The following is a 17,657-nucleotide window of genomic DNA, read 5'->3' on the forward strand; positions in this document are numbered from 1 at the left end:
TGCTCAGTTACAGCTGATATAGATATATATACACAATGTGATACATGAATAGACACATAACATACCTGTACAAAGTGCAAGTCACAAGAGCTCAGCTTGTTTCCAGCACAGACTCCACAGCTGCCTCTAACAGCCGCATTTCCATATGACGCCACTAGATGGCGCTGTTGTAAGCGGCTGCGCCTGTGGCTTCTCTTTCCTCTCCTGCCGCTCAGTGGCCCGGATGAAGTATTGTATATAAGAGGAGGATAAAGCCAATAGCTGAGAGAGCGCCGTGGAAGCGCCACGTAAGCAGAGGTGAGGAGCGCTCGTACTGACTATGCATAGGGGACTGTGCTTTATACCGGCCTGGGTGATACCAATAGAGTATAGGGGGGTCTGAGATTATTGTCTCAGTGCCCGTGTGTAGGGTTACTTGTCATTGGCTCTGTATTCAGGGTTATTCTTATCCAATGAGCCCCCTCTTCTCTGACACTTGCCCCACAAGTTGCTATTAGCAGCCCCGCAAGTCCAAGGGTATTGCAGATCCCAGTGCATTGTGGGAGTTGTAGTTCTGGCTACTGCTAGTTGTCCTGTCATTATGGCTTGGAACATTCCCCTGTCAGAAAGCAAAAATCTCCCAACAGCCTTTATATAGAGACATTATATTGTCACTTCATTCTGCCTTTAAAATCCTTTCTACCCAGGGAATCCATTGAGTCTATAAACAAGCTCCTTCCTTTCCTGTGTCTCTGGCTTACAGATAAGTAGGAGTTTCTTGGATCCTGGGCTGACGTCATGGGGGGCATCCAGGGCTTATTTAAAAGGGTCTCCTCCTGAAAGGGAAGACGCCAGGAGGAGAACGGCCCTTAAAGTCAGTCCAATGGGCTCCAGATGCCCCAGTCCGACCCTGTCTGAGAGGCTGTTAAGAGGAGAACTAAAGCTAGAAATGTTGTACATTATGTTTTTGTACCAGCCCAAGGCAACCACAGCCCTTTAGCAGTAAAGATCTGTGTCTCCAAAGATGCCCCAGTAGCTCCTCATCTTCTTTTCTGCTAATTCACTGCACATGCTCTGTGCTGCTGTCACTTACTGAGCTTAGGGACCCACTCACAATATACAGTACACATAGAATAGAAATGTCACAATATAAGGTTGATTAGTAATTAATACAGATAATTACTACATGGCAGCACAGAAACCAGTGCAATTAGCATCAGAATTTAATAATCAGCAAACCTGTAGCATCAGCTTATATTACAGGGGAAGCTCATTTTCTGCTGGATAATTAGTGACGACCCCTAAGCTTAGCTTCTCAACAGCCAATCAGAGCCCACTGAGCATGTGAGTGTCACAGACACTTTCCAAGATGGTGACCCCCTGTGACAAGTTTGAAGTCCTGGATCATTGCTGCTATTGACAAGCTCAAACTTTAGGCTGGTGCTATAAGTTCAGTATATAAAATATGGCATTTATAGCCATATTCATTTTTAGGGTTTAGTTCTCCTTTAAGCCTATTGCTGTGGAGGCTGATGAGTAGATAAAGCGCTGGGTTATTATAGTTCTGGAGAACTTAAAGCCGCCTGTCTCTATTGTAGAAAAGGATTTTCCATGAATAACCTCCCAGTTCATGTGATTACCCTGAGCCTCTGTGTCACATCAATTCCCAGGTGCCTGAGCTTCGGAGCAACATGGACAAGCGGATCCTGGAAGGATTTGCAGCAGAATTCATTATCCGTCTCTTGCTCTTCGGAATATTCCTGTGAGTTTGGCTTAAAGTGAATTATGCACCTTATTTCATCCCCATGCAGCTTTACTAGGGGGGTGATGGAAACCCACAGTAAACTAAATAGGGATCCAATGTTGGGACCTGACCCATAGTTAAAGGGGTGTTTTACCTTTGAGTTGACTTTAAGTATGTTCTAGTATGGCCAATCCTAAGCAACATTTCAATTGGTCATTTTTTTTATAGTTTTTGAATTATTTCCCTTCTTCTTCTGACTCTTTCGAGCTTTGGGGGGTCACTGACCCCATCTAAAAATCAAATGCTCTGTAAGGCTACACATTTATTGTTATTGCTACTTTTTATTACTGATCTTTCTATTCAGGCCTCTCCTATTTATATTCCCGTCTCTTATTTAAATCAGTGCATGTTGCTAGGGTCATTTAGACTCTAGCAACCAAACTGCTGAAATCACAAACTGGAGAGCTGCTGAATAAAAAGTGAAATAACTCAAAAACCAGAAATAATAAAAAATGAAAACCAATTGTAACTAACGTGTCTCAGAATATCCCTCTCTACATCAGGGGTCCCCAACCTTTTTACCCGTGAGCCACATTCAAATGTAAAAATAAGTTGGAGAGCAACAAAAGCATGAAAAAAGTTCCTGGGGTTGCCAAATAAGGGCTGTGATTGGCTATTTGGTAGCCCCTATTTAGAATGGCAGCCTACAGGAGGTTCTGTTTGTCAGTGCACCTGGTTTTTATACAACCAAAACTTGCTTCCAAGCCAGGAATCCAAAAATAAGCATCTGCTTTGAGGCCACTGGGAGCAACATCCAAGGGGTTGGAGAGCAACATGTTACTCACGAGCCACTGGTTGGGGATCACTGCTCTACATCATACTAAAAGTTAATTTAAATGACCAGTAACATAAATTTTTTTTTTTTAAAAAAAATAAATTTTTACTTCAAGAAAAAAAAAAAAAAAAAGACATTTTTAACTCGCAAAGTTCTTATTAAGAAATGACTTACTGATTCTCTGCTTGCGCTGCTCTTCAGAAATGGTGACAGGGCGACGATCCATTGTGCGGCACTCGATTTCTCCTCCTTGCCTTAATTATAGGAGATAAGCCAGGGAGGAGATATAGAGCGCCGCACAGTGGGTCGTCGCCCCGTTGCCGTTTCTGAAGAGCAGCGCAAGCGGACGATCGGTAAGTCATTTCTTAATAAAGACTTTGCGAATTGTAAGTTAAAACTGCCTTGGTGTTTTTTTTCTTTAAAGGGATCCTGTCATCGGAAAACATTTTTTTTTCAAAACACATCAGTTAATAGTGCTACTCCAGCAGAATTCTGCACTGAAATCCAAGTCACATGACATGGGGCAGCTGGGAAATTGACAAAATGTCTAGCCCCATGTCAGATTTCAAAATTGAATATAAAAAAATCTGTTTGCTCTTTTGAGAAATGGATTTCAGTGCAGAATTCTGCTGGAGCAGCACTATTAACTGATTCATTTTGGAAAAAAAAAATTTTTTCACATGACAGTATCCCTTTAAGTAGAAACAAATTTTATTATTTTAAAATAATAATAATATTATTTTATAATTATTATTTATAATTTTTTAATGTTACTGGCCTTTTAAAGGTGAACATCCCCTTTAAGCACAGTGCCTTCCAGTTGTGTCTGATCACAGGAGGGGCAGTTAGTGATGTGGAAGAAGAGAAGATGAATTAATAGAACGTTCCTCTCATGTGCAGGATCTCAGAAACAATGCATCCGTTTGAGCGAGTGATTCAGCCGGAAGAGATGTGGCTCTATAGGAACCCGTATGTTGTATCCGACCGGATCCCCACCAACAGCATGTTTGTATGTATTTACTTTGTCTGCGCTTGCCATTGCTTCGTCTTCTTCTACAGGTATGGGATCTGTTCTTCAGAAACCTGTTATCCAGAAAGCTCTCAATTATGGAAAGGCCGTCTCCCATAAACTCCATTTTATCCAAATTTTTAAAAACTATTTCCTTTTTCTCTGTAATAATAAAACGGCACCATGTACTTGACCCAAACTAAGAAATAATTAATCCTTATTGGAAGCAAAACCAGCCTATTGGGTTTATTTAATGTTTACAGGATTTTCTAGTAGACGAGGGGGCAGATTTATCAAGGGTCGAATTTCGAAGTAGAAAAAAACTTCGAAATTCGACCATTGAATAGAATCCTCCAACATTCGAAGTCGGAAGGATTTTATAAATGGTACCATTGTACTACGATTTGAACGATTTTCCCAAAAAATCCTTCGAAAAAAAACTTGGCAAAACACACAGAAGGTCCCCATAGGCTAAACAGCAATTCGGCAGGTTAAAGTTGGCGAAGTATTGAAGTCAACGTTTTTTTTTTTAAAGAGATAGTCTTAACTTCGATTATCGAATGGGCAAATAGTCGAAAGATTTTTACTTCGAATCGAAGTAAATTCTAAGCTGTAGTATCCTATTCGATGGTCGAAGTATGCCTTGATAAATCTACCCCTTAAGATATGAAGATCCAAATTACGGAAAGATCTGTTATCCGGAAAACCCCAGGTCCCGATCATTCTGGATAACCGGTCCCATACCTGTACTTTCAGCTTTAGCCAAACATGGAGTGTGGGGTATAAGAGGCCCAGGACTAGTAGTAAAGCCTTTGTAACTCTACAGACTTGACTGGATTTTGATTGGGAAACGGGTTCATAACTAAAGCTGGGAATTAGGAGAAGGGAATGTTGACGGAATGGAAAGAATTGGGGGACACCTGATGGTAGAATAAGGCAACATAGACTGTGCTGTACTGTGTAGGGTATTGACACTGAGTAGTGGATGTATACATTTTTAGCTTCATATTATTTACCCTTTAATGGTCTTCTTCGTGGGATCTCTCATGGGCTGACGTGTGTGCGATTGTATTTATGCCTTATAAAAAAAACTTTTAGTATGTTCTAGAACGTCCAATTCTAAGCAACTTTTCAATTGGTCTTCATTATTTTTTTAATTATTTGCCTTCTGACTCTTTTCAGCTTTCATGAAAAAACCAAACGCTACAAATGTATAGTTGTTGCCACTTTTTATTACTCCTCTTTCTATTCAGGCCTTTCATATCCCAGTCTCTTGTACGAATCAGTGCATGGTTGCTAGGGTAATGTGGACCCTAGCAATCAGATGGCTGACACTGCAAACTGGAGAGCTGCTGAATAAAAAGCTAAATAACTCAAAAAAACACAAATCATAATGAACAATTGCAAATTGTTTCAGAATATCACTCTCTGCATCATACTGAAAGTTAAAGGTGAACAACCCCTTTAATATCTACATCTAATAAATTCATATATACATATCCCCAATGTTGCACCTGCATATTTTTTTGTTTGTGCATGTTTGATCTATGTCTGTCTGTCTGTCTGTCTCTATATCTATTGTGTGTATTAGTGGTGCCTTGTGCTATTGGAACATTTCCAAAACTAACTGTGTAACGACTAATCCCCTTCATTATTATGTCTGGCACTTTATAAGGTTAAGGCTCGTGGAGTCTTCTCCAAACAACCTGACTCCGCTGTGCTGCCATTTGTAATGCTTTAGCCCTCATAGATGATCTGGCAGGATTGAGTAGGGGCATGTTTAACAACTAAAATAATATAAAGGAAGCTTTTTTTTTTTGTGTGTTTAAAGCATTATATTGGGTAATGGTGTTTGTTTGCAAAGCCGTTTGCTTCCAAGAGGTAAATATCCCCTTTAATATGTACAGGACTCTCTTTTGCCCTCTAAATAATTAGCAGAAGTAGTTAAAGGAACAGTAACGCCACATAATGAAAATGGTTTAAATTAATGAAAATATAATGCAGTGTTGCCCTGCACTGGTAAAACTGCTGTGTTTTCTTCAGAAACTCTACTATTGTTTATATAAATAAGCTGCTGTGTAGCAATGGGGGCAGCCATTCAAAGGAGAAAAGGCTCAGGATACACAGCAGATAAGCTCTGAAGAATCCCATTGTATACTACAGAGCTTATCTGTTATCTGCTGTGTAACTGGAGCCTTTTCTCCTTTGAATGGCTGCCCCCATTGCTACACAGCAGCTTGTTTATATAAACTATAGTAGTACTTATCTGTTATCTACTGTGTTTCCTGTGCTTGAATGGCTGCCCCCATGGCTACACATCAGCTTGTTTATATAAACTATAGTAGTACTTATCTGTTATCTACTGTGTATCCTGTGCTTGAATGGCTGCCCCCATGGCTACACAGCAGCTTGTTTATATAAACTACAGTAGTGTTTCTGAAGCAAACACATCAGTTTTACCAGTGCAGGGCAACACTGCATTATATTTTCATTAATTTAAACCATTTTCATGACGTTCATGGCGTTATTGTTCTTTTGAAACAGGAACTGTATCCTTACAGGGTAAGGGAGTAACAGACACAACTAATAAAACCCCTCCATCCTGGTGACGCCCAACTAGTGTAATATACTGTTAGATCATCCACTCCCACTGAACACATGACTCCGCCTCTCCCACAGTCACATGTGTAAAGTGCAAGTACTTGTTTGGTTTGGTGGCTTTGCCGATGGTTTAATGTATTGCTCTTGTGTTTTTGCACCAGCTCATCTCCTTCCTAACCCCTCTCTCAGTGGTGGCTCTGGCGAGGTTATTCTGGAAAGCAGACGGCACTGATTCAAGGGAGGCCGGCCTCGGTAATGCAAATATATTTATTTTATGTTCTGTCTCGTGTCACATGTACATATTCCTGATCCTTTCCCTACAGTCTCACACCCCCCTCACCTTGTACAGTTTCCAGCTGATCGGGCAGGTCACACAGGTGCGACACACAATAAGCTCTTTTTTCTGTGCTTCATTGGAGCAGAAAGAACAAACTATTGGAATGGCAGGAAGTTAAAGAAAAACAAAGAAGTAGCTAGAAATGTTGTACATTGTGTTTTGTGCTTCTGTACCAGCCCAAGGCAACCACAGCCCTTTAGCAATAAAGATCTGTGTCTCCAAAGATGCCCCAGTAGCTCCCCATCTTCTTTTCTGCTGATTCACTGCACATGCTCAGTGCTGCTGTCACTTACTGAGCTTAAAGAAGAAACAAACCCTTCATAAAAAAAACCCTACCCTACATAGACCCCCCCTCCCTCCGGGCAAATGCCCCTAACTCTTTACTTACCCCTCCGTGCAGATTCTGTCCAGCGGACACATCTTCTTCTCTTCGGTAATCTTCAGAATGAGACCGGTGCATGCGCAGTTGGAGCAATTTTCTGTTTCGCAACAACTGTGCATGCGTTGAAACTCACGAAAATTGCCAAAGCGACTGAAGATTGCACCCGTGAACTCCGCTGGACAGAATCTGCACGGAGGGGTAAGTAAAGACTTAAGGTGGCCATAGACGTAACCATTACGATCTTTCCTGGAAAAGTTCTTTCCAAGAAAGATCGTTCGTTTCAATTCACACCTGTAGAGCTGAATCGTCTGATATACAAATAGAAACATTAAAATTCTACCTGTATCTGACGATTCAGCAATAACAATGGCCGACGTTTGAGTGACTTCAATCAAAATTTTCCGTCCAGCCCAATCGGCGAGCCTACTGATATCCAAGTCTTCCGGCTCTTTTCCCACCATACACGCACTGAATATCGCACGAAAATTCGTTTTGTAAGATATTATCTGTGCGTCTATGGCCGCTATTAGGGGCATTCGCCCGGGGGGCAGCTAGGCTGGGGGGGAGGGGTTCTATGTATGTTGTGTGTGTTTTTTTTTTTTGTTTTTTTTTTATTAAGGGTTTGTTTCTCCTTTATGGACCCACTCACAATATACAGTACACATAGAATAGAAATGTCACAATATAAGGCTGATTAGTAATTAACAGATTCTCATTACATGGTAGATCTGAAACTGATGTAATTTGCATCATAATTTAATAATCAGCTTAGTAGTATCAGAGGAAGCTCATATTCTGCCTGATCAGCTTCTCATTAGCAGCCCAGAGCCCACTGAGCATGTGCAGTGTCACTGACACTCCTGACAAAACCCAGGATGGTGATCTCTGTGCAGAACTTTAAAGGCCTAAATCGATTGTGTTGTAGGGATTGTGAACCTTTAGGCTGGTGCGTATATAAAACATGGCAGATCTCCCCAGATTTGGTTTTCTGGTTTAGTTCTCTGGAGCAGAGGGACACATAGAAAATAGAAAGTCACTGGAAAAAGTCATTATTTCTGGTGATCTGATAACAACTAGTTGTTTGAAGGTGAACCACCCCTTTAACTCTTAGAATGATGTAGAGAGTCATAATTTGTGACAATTTGCAGTTGGTTTTTATTTTTTATTTGTGGTTGTTGAGTTGTTTAGTTTTTTATTATTCAGCAGCTCTCCAGTTTGCAAGTTTAGTCATCAACATTGGTTTGAATAAGAGACTGGAATATGAATTGGGAGAGGAAAGACGAGTAATAAAAATTAGTAATAACAATACACGTGCAGCCTTACAGAGCATTTGTTTTTTTTAGATGGGGTCAGTGACCCCCATTGGAAAGCTGGATAGAATCGGAAGAAGGCAAAAATCATAAATAAAAAAAAAATGAAGGCCAATTGAAAAGTTGCTTAGAATTAGCCATTCTGTAACATACTAAAAGTTAACTCAAAGGTGAACCACCTGTGTAAGAACCACCCTCTCATACATAACAGTACTAAAGACTTTGCTAGAAGGCCAACGACTGATACACCCAGTGTCGGACTGGCATCTCAAGGGCCCACCACAAAATGTTAGTCCATTGGCCCACTCTCCAAACTATTTCTCCTCTTCCTCTCCTCACTCAACCTCTATACTTCAAGTCCCTTTTCTTTCTATTCTATTAAAGGGCAAGTAAAGTCTAAAATAGAATAAGGCTAGAAATGCTGTATTTTGTATACTAAATATAAACATGAATTTATTGCACCACGAGCCTAATCAAACCAATAATTTATGCTTTCAAAGTTGGCTACAGGGGGTCACCATCTTGTAACTTTGTTATACATCTTTGCAAGACTAAGACTGTGCACATGCTCAGTGTGGTCTGGGCTGCTTAGGGATCGTCATAAACAAAGCTGATGAGTTCTGCATGGCTGGGAAGTAAGGCGGGGGCTCCCCCTGCTGTTCATAAGTATGATTGTTTCCCTGCTCAGCAGTTAGGGACCGTCTGACAATTCCTATCCACAGCAGTAAATGAAGGGAGAATTTCACTGCATACAGTCAGGTTTCTTATAAAAACGGTACACATTTTTTAATTAAAGTATATTGGAGATAGGTTTCTTTTTCATTAAAGAAAGTAAAAATGGAATTTTATTTTTTTGCCTTTACATGCCCTTTAATTATTATCTATTATTATCTGTTCCTGTACAGAAGTAGGTAATGACCATGAAACAGCCCAAATGTTTAGAGGCAGGAGGCCCACTGATATTTGGGCCCATCGGGAGTTTTCCTGGTATCCCAGTCCGACACTGGATACACCATAATAATTCTTTCCCTCCCTTCTCTCTCTCCAGCTGCCAGTCTCTCTCTTGCCCTGAATGGCATCTTCACCAACACAGTGAAACTCATTGTTGGCAGGTAGGTGGGACACAAGACCACTCCTCTATACACACATCTGATTGGCTCAGGCATTTTGGAAGAGGACTTGTCCTGGCAGCTGCTGAGATCTTTGTTTAATTCAATAATAATTGGGAGTTGGGTGATTTCGGCTACTGTGAGATAAAAGGAATCCCGTCTGGTTCTCTCTGCTCAGTGTGTAAGTAGCTCCACGACAGAAATGCGATATACTGTATGTCCTCAGTGGTTGCAAACCAATATGAGAGGCTGGGGCCCCACCACAGAAATGATAAATTCACTTACGTTGCCTCAACCATGGGACCATGAATCACTGTATATACACAGTGTGACATTCACTGCCAACTTAAAGGGGAACTATTGCGAAAATGAAAAATTAATATCCGCTTCAGCATATGGAAATAAAAAACGCAATTAAACATTCTGCATCGTTTTTGAAAAAAAAGTTTATCTTCACTATCCCTCTCTCAGCATCTGTTTCTCTTCATTCTGTCTTCATGCAGCAGTTGGGTGTCAGATATTCATTGACAGATCCAATATATCTTATAGGGGGGCTCCTTTTGCCTAGAAAATGTATTACAGCTCACTCTATTAAAATCACCAGACATCATGTCTCTCTACATGCAGGATTTGTGCAAAGGGCAGTTATTTTGTTACATTTTGTTTGTACTGGAATCCGTTAAATGAATGAGCTCTAATACATCTGCTAGGAAAGGAGGCTTTGTAATGTTTTTTGCTTAATAAATTAATACATTTTAACTACATCAAACTCGAGGAGCGGGTGTTAGCCCTTTAATTGTCTTTTTTTGCAATTTTTGCTTCCCCCAGCTTAAGGTCTGGGGCTTGAAAACCTGGACCCCCCTTTTTTCTGGGTAATTCAACCCCTTCAAATTCATTGCACTCAACACTGAATGCTTTTTTATTTAAACCTATTGCTAGGAAAGGAGCCCCCCTATAAGATATATTGGATCTAACTGCCAGTGAATATCTGACACCCAACTGCTGAATGAAGACAGAATGAAGAGAAACAGATGACGAGAGAGGAAAAGTGAAGATAAACTTGATTATTTCAGAAACAATGCATCATTTAGAGAGATTTCATTGATTGTATTTAGAAAGTTTCTTATTTCAGTGTGCTGAAGCTTATATTAAATTTTCATGATAGTTCCCCTTTAATATATATTAGTAGTATTTGAGTTAAAGTTTAGTATGATGTAGAGAGTGATATTCTGAGTCCATTTGCAATTGGTTTTCATTTTTTTTATTCATGGTTTTTGAGTTATTTAGCTTTTTATTCAGCAGCTCTCCAGTTTGCAATTTGAGCAATTGGGCTGCTAGGGTCCAAATTCCCTTGGCAACCATGAATACCATGATTTTATTAAAAGACTGGGATATGAAAAGAAGAGGACCTGAATAGAAAGAAGAGTAATTACAAGTTCCGATAACTATACATATGTAGCCTTACAGAACGTTTGTTTGTTTTTTTTAAAACTAGAAAGAAGGTAAATAACTTAAAAAATTAAATATAAAAAAAATATTGGAGACCAATTGAAAAGTTGCTTAGAATTAGCCATTCTATAACATATGACAAGTTAACTGTAAGGAGATCTACCCCTTTAAAGGGGAACTAAATGAATAGGGTTAAAAATGACATTTTATCTAGTGAACTTATTGCACGAGGCTAAAGTTTCAGCTTGTCAATAGCAGCAATGATCCAGGACTTCAGACTTGTCACAGGGGGTCACCATCTTGGAAAGTGTCTGTGACACTCACATGCTCAGTGGGCTCTGATTGGCTGTTGAGAAGCTAAGCTTAGGGCTCGTCACTAATTATCCAGCAGAAAATGAGCTTCCCCTGTAATATAAGCTGATGCTACAGGGCTGATTATTAATTCCAACTCCAAACATAGGCTGCAGTTCCAATAAATGGCCACTAGATGCCGCTAGGCAAGACTTGATATGACGCACAGTAAGAGAATCGGAGAGAAGAAACAGATGTTAGTAGGGGCCAGTATACATCTTAATAAAGAGAAAACTCATCCAGAGACAGTTTGCTTTGCTTTTACATAAAAAGTGGAATATTTTACCTTTTTAATGTGATCAGGGACTCAGCACCCCATTGAATTCAGAAAACCTCTTGTTTTATTTCATAAATTCCACTTGTGGTTGTTGACAGAGCTGACCTCCAAACAGCAGCCAATGCTAATGTGCAGTACAGGCAGCTCATCCACTTGTGTCTGTGGCTCATTTCATAAGGAATTCGGTTATATTTTGGCATTTAGATGTTCATGCTGACCACAAATTGGGCTGTGACGGCTCATTGCGTGACTATAGAGTGATAAGGATGATATTTCTTTCTTCTAGACCTCGTCCAGACTTCCTGTTCCGCTGCTTCCCAGACGGCCAGGAATCTCCAGGGCTTCATTGCACCGGAGACCCAGAGCTGGTGATTGAAGGAAGGAAGAGTTTCCCCAGTGGTCATTCTTCTTGTGCGTTTATTTCCAGCGTTCCTGTTGTCCCGTTCCTTCTATTCTTGCTCCTGTGTATTCCATTGCTTAGCCATTATCTCTGTCTCTTCCAAGCTTCTCACACTGAATTATTCCTCTTTCCCCTTTTATTCCATTCCTTAGCCATTATCTCTGTCTCTTCCATGCTTTTTAGACTCAATGATTCCTCTTTCCCCTTCTTTCTGATATAGTTGCATTTGCGGGCTTGGGCTTTACTGCCCTGTACCTGGCTGGCAAGCTCCGATGTTTCTCTCCGTGTGGCCGTGGCCATTCCTGGAGACTCTGCGCCTCCTTGATCCCTCTGCTCTGTGCAATCGCCATTGCTCTATCCAGGACCTGCGACTACAAGCACCACTGGCAGGGTGAGTCGGCCTCCTTTAATTGGGCTTCAGGAGGGGAGGGAATTCAAGCCTCTCTTCAGAGCTTTCCTATGGTTCTCCTATTGTTTAAAGGTTTTGCAGGAATTTCAAAGTTAAATGCTATTTATAGGGGCTGTTTACCTTTAAATTAACTTTTAGTATGATGTAGAGAGTGATATTCTGAGACAATTTGCAATTGATTATAATTTTTTATTATGTTTTTTTTTAGTTATTTAGCTTTTTATTCAGCAGCTCTCCAGTTTGTAATTTCAACAATCTGGTTGCTAGGATCTGAATTACCCCAGCAACCTGATTTGAATATGAATAGGAGAGGCCTGAATATAAAGATGAGTAATAAAAAGTAGCAATAACAATAAATGTGTAGCCTTACAGAGCATTTGTTTTTAGAGGGGGGGTCAGTGACCCCAATTTGCAAGCTGGAAGAAATTGGCAAATGATTTAAAAACTATAGAAAATAAATGTTGCTTAAAAGTAGCAATTCTATAACGTACTAATGGTTGACTGAAGTAGGAGGGGCTGAGTGTTTTGATGGATCCCATCCAATAATTCTCTCTCTCTCATTTCAGATGTGGTGGTTGGAGCCTTCATAGGACTTTTCTTTGCGTTCCTTTGCTACAGACAGTATTACCCTTCCCTAGTGGAGCGGGACTGTCACCAACCGTACAGGAACAAAGGGCGCATGTCGGGGGCCCAGGAAAGGAAGCTCAGCACCCCTGGATACAGTCTGGATGTTTAATCACGGGGGGCCCATACATTTAGATTGCTACCTCAGCACTTCAGTCTGCCAGCTCCTCGCCGCTCACCATGGATTATATTCCCAAACAGCACACGGGCCTTGAGAGCTGCAGATTGGCTGGTCACCTATAGCTCTTTGTTTCTGTGAAAAAGGGAAAGTAGTTTTGTGAAGGAGAAACCATGATTTTATACATCTGCACAATGTCCACAGGCTGCTGGGGGCGTCTCCCCCGGAACTGAAGCCTCTGCCCAATGTGGCTGCTTTTTAATTGTACACTGGGAATTATTACTTTCATTTTTATTTTTTTTTTCCGTATTAATTGTTACATTCCACAACATAGAGAATTTTATACAAAGGAAATCTTTAATTTGTTCCCTCCAGTACTGTAAGGGGAACTGTAGCCTTGTGTGATATGTCTGTAGCTATCGCTTCGGATTTCCCGAGTCGCCTCACGAGGAAACCACGGAAACCTGAAACGACACGCGTGACATCCCGCCGGCGATTTGCATTTGTGCCGGTGGGAAGGGATTTCGGGGAGATTAGTTGGCCGCAGTAGATTTATCACATTGTGACTAGGGATGAGCAAATTTTTTTCGCCCAGTTTTATTGCGGAAATGACGCCCATAGGGGCTGATTCACGAAAGGTCGATAAAGTGAGTGTTATTTATAGCATGGCGTAAAAATGATATCAATTCTTATTAGGGACGCACTGAATCCACTATTTGGCTGAATCCTTTGTGAAAGATTCGGCCAAATACTGATCCGAATTTGCATATGCAAATCAGGGGTGGGAAGGGGAAAACATTGTTTACTTCCTTGTTTTGTGACAAAAAGTCACGAATTCCCTCCTCGCCCCTAATTGCATATGCGGATTCGGTTTGGCTGGGAAGAAGGATTCGATTGAAGCTGAATCCTGCTGAAAAAGGACGAATCCTGGCTGAATCCCGAACCGAATCCAGGCTTTGGTGCATCCCTAATTCTTATATTTTGAGAAAGACAAACTTTTAGTGAATCGTTCTCACTTTTAACGTTCATTTTAGCTGAATTGTGTGCGGTATTTTATAGCGTGCGTTATTTTGTGTGATATTTTTTAGGGCATTTGATACAGTCACACGTTATTAGTGTATCTATAGCACCTAAGACATTCGGATGCCACTGGCAGAGTAGAAGTCGCTTTTTACTATTCTAGTCATTTATTTCCCTGGGAAACTCAATCTAATTCCAGGACACAGAACGTAGTGGATTCTCAAAGTATCATGAAAATGTGTTAGAGGCTGTGGGTAAGTCTCCAGTTCCTCATAAAGGTCTTTATTTGCTGCCCTACATTTCCCTCTATTAATCCATCTGATGTCGTTTACTAACGCCTACTCCTAGGTGTTACATTTCCGTAATTATCGCACTATTTTATGCTTTTCACTTAAAAGATGTCCGTGAATAATGCGTTAGGATTAATTTTATTCTCTAATTATCGCAATGCGATTAGAATACCACTGCGCAGAAATGTAGAATTATGCTTGCGATACCTTTATTAGCGCATGCGAAAATACTTTGAATTGTTCATTAAATAAGAACAAAACAGTGCGTTGATAAATAACGACCTTTAATGAATCAGCCCCATAGACTCAATTGGGCGAATAAAATGTTGCGCATCAACAAAATCTGTCGCCAATAGACTTTAATGCATTCCTGTGAATTTTCGCCGGAACGGGTCAAATTCGCCCCTCCCTACAGGTGACTAATCTCCCCGCCCTTAATCAAGTGCAGACGGTGATTAGAGGTTCTGTTTACCCTGATTGAAGGACAGGTAGTGACATGTTAAGTACCTCGTATATTACCGTTATTTATTCTACCAGCTCTCTCTAGTTGTTTATACAACTCCCAGCAATCCTCAGTAGAAGCACGGACACTGCCTCTCCAACAACTCATTCCAAATCCAAGGAGATTACTATGATTTTACTCCATCCTTTGCTTCTACACCAGCCTCTGCTCTTCTGGGAGGGTTGCCACGAGCTGGTGGAACGTTATTTGGGGGGGATTTGTTTCTATTCAGCCAGTGCTGAGGTTGGACATGGATCAGGACTGGCTCACAGTCATTGTTCCAATTCTTCCAACAAGCGCTCAGTTGGGTTGTGCCACGTCCATCCTAGCAAACCCCTCCTGTATGGACCTCACTTTGTGCTGCAGTAGGAACGAACCATTCCCAACAACGTAGGGAACATGGAATTGTCAGGAATGTAAATGAATGCTGTAGCCTTAAAGTGTTGCTTTTAGTGGCACCATGGAGACCAGCCCCAGACCGTTATTCCTCCTCCTTCATTGGAAGCCACAAACGTCCGCTGTGGGACGTGCAAAGCATTTCCTGAGGCATGCTGGGAGTTGTTATAGAAAACAATAAGACTGAGCTCCCAGATGTAGTTCATTGGATAGATAGGAATTCCATTTCTGGGGTTTGGGTTGAGAGGGATTCAGAGCAGAGTCTGGTGCTTTCCTGTATAGTGATGTTTTGGATCAGCCGTATTATCATTTCATGACTGGATAATGTGAAAAATAGGTAGAAGTGATCATTTTCAATCTTTGCTTAGCACCGTCACTAGGGCAGCCGAATACTAATCTACTTGGAGGTAGAGAAGGCTCCGTCCTCTGCATGGACTTAAGAGCAGCCAAAGGTATCGTATTGTTCAAATGTACGATGTGTCCATCAACTCTAACGACCATTTCAAGCGATACTTGAATGTAGAACTGCAGGCAGCCTATGTCTGTTCCTTTTGTCTGGGCCTGTTAGGAAGTGCACTCTGGGTACAGACAATGCTCCGCACCATCACTAGGGGTCACTTTTTCATCTGTCTAAACCCAGAGTGAGGAGAAGACAAGCCGTGTGCTGCAAACAGGGTTGGACTGGGGAGCCCGGGGCTTCTGTAAGTGCTAGGGTTGCCACCTTTTCTAAATGTTACCGGCCGGTGGGGGCAGGAACTAAAGGGGGGCAGAGCCATGCATAGTGATGCAAAAGGGGCGGAGCAACCCGCGCAATGGCCAGAAGCCTGAAAAAAAGCTAAGTTCTGAGCGAATTGGGGGCTAGGGGCTTTTTTTAAGTGTATTACAAATTACAAGCAACTACATTGCCAGTAAATTTGTAATACCGGCCTTGGCAAAATACTGGTCGGGTGGCAACCCTAGTAAGGTAAAGCCCCCCCCCAGCCTCCTGACGCTGCTGCAAAATCCCCCTACGGGCCCCCCACCAAAGCCGCAATCCTCCTCCATCCCCCACACCTTTCTCATTACATTGAACGGGACAAGAGAAGAGGTTCAGGACTTGGTTTGGGCTGGCGGGGCCCACTGGGTTTTTCCCGGTGTCCTGCCGGACCCTTTATACACAAATATACATGAAGCTCGAGAGGGTTGGACCCTTTATAGAGATCTTTGCGGACATTTCATCCAATGAGCCGGCTCTTTCCTAGACTCACATTTGTGACTGTTCTGTCTCTAGTCCTGTTCCAGGTCAATAAACTAGGGATGCACCGAATCCAGGATTTGGCCGAATCCTTGTGCCTGGCTGAACCAAATCCTAATTTGCATATGTAAATTGTGGGGAGGGCAGGATTTCATATGACTTTGTTATTAAACAAGGAATTAAACCAATTTTTTTCCCACTTTTTCATTTTTACTGCCATTTGCATGTGCAAATTAGGATTCGGTTCGGTATTCGGCTGAATCTTCCAAGATGGATTCAGGGATTCGGCCGAATCCAAAATGGGGGATTCGGTGCATCCCTACAATAAACGCTTAGCCATTCCCAGTATTACAATGACAAGAAAATATTTGTACATGAGGAAAGTTCTGACCCAGGAAACGGGGGGGTAATCACTGCGTTTATGTTCAATGTCGGCCCATAGGGGCTTCAGGATTTCCTGACTTTGTTCAGACGCTACATTTTAGGCAGTCGCAGTTCATAGGAACAGATAAGTCATGTGACAGCCGCTCTCATGTCTAAAGGATTTAATAACCAACATGGTAATAAACTCAAGCAATTTCTTAGTCTTTGTCTCTGGTTTCGGTGATTCTTACACATTCCCAAAACAACGAGATGTGCAAGTGAATTAGAGGGGTTGTTCATCTTCCAAACATTTCTTTCAGTTCATATATAAAAATATAAAATTGAAAAAGTGAGTCTGTTGGGTCCTTATTTCTTGCCGATCTCCTCCACTCCACTGCTCAAAGGTACATCCAGATAAAAAAAAGAGGGGATCAGCGACTTTTTTCAGTTCAGTTGTTTTTAGATGATTCCCCAGAAATAATAATATTTATTTTTTACTGTTTTTCCAAAATCCAAGTTTAAAGTTGAATGTTCGTGTCTCTGGTGTTTGAGTCTGACAGATCAGCAATAGGGATGGGCAAATTTTTTCGCCTTGTTTCGTCACGGAATTGACGCCCATAAAAGACGTGCGTCAATTTTTTTGACACCCATAGACTTTAATGGGCGTCGGCGACATTTCGCCGGCGGCAAATTTTTGGCGAAACTAAACAGGTCAAATTTGCCCAGTAATTCAGGCGCAGACTCTGAACAATTTTGCAACATTTAGTTGATCCATTTCTCAGCAGCATCTCTGGAGTATTAGCAACTATTGTATCAATTCTAAGGGCAAGGCCAGACGTGTCGTTTTTACGTTGCGTTTTTAAAAAAGAATAGCCAGGCGTAAATACGCCACTGAAACCACATGTGACCGTCAACATG

At 41.4% G+C, this 17,657-nt stretch overlaps 1 protein-coding gene across 2 annotated transcripts; it reads left to right on the forward strand.

Moving 5' to 3' along the window:
• The first annotated feature begins 235 nt into the window (after window positions 1-235).
• plpp5.L (phospholipid phosphatase 5 L homeolog) lies at window positions 236-16,960 on the forward strand. Of its 2 annotated transcripts, none has more exons than XM_018250923.2 (8): window positions 236-297; window positions 1,578-1,741; window positions 3,459-3,567; window positions 6,330-6,420; window positions 9,246-9,309; window positions 11,670-11,794; window positions 12,004-12,174; window positions 12,759-16,960. In XM_018250923.2, the coding sequence occupies exons 2-8, from the start codon at window positions 1,671-1,673 to the stop codon at window positions 12,926-12,928; spliced, it is 801 nt and encodes a 266-aa protein (XP_018106412.1). In that variant the 5' UTR covers window positions 236-297; window positions 1,578-1,670; the 3' UTR covers window positions 12,929-16,960.
• Window positions 16,961-17,657: the final 697 nt, after the last annotated feature.

Source organism: Xenopus laevis, chromosome 3L (assembly GCF_017654675.1).
Source record: "Xenopus laevis strain J_2021 chromosome 3L, Xenopus_laevis_v10.1, whole genome shotgun sequence".
Classification (NCBI taxonomy): domain Eukaryota; kingdom Metazoa; phylum Chordata; class Amphibia; order Anura; family Pipidae; genus Xenopus; species Xenopus laevis.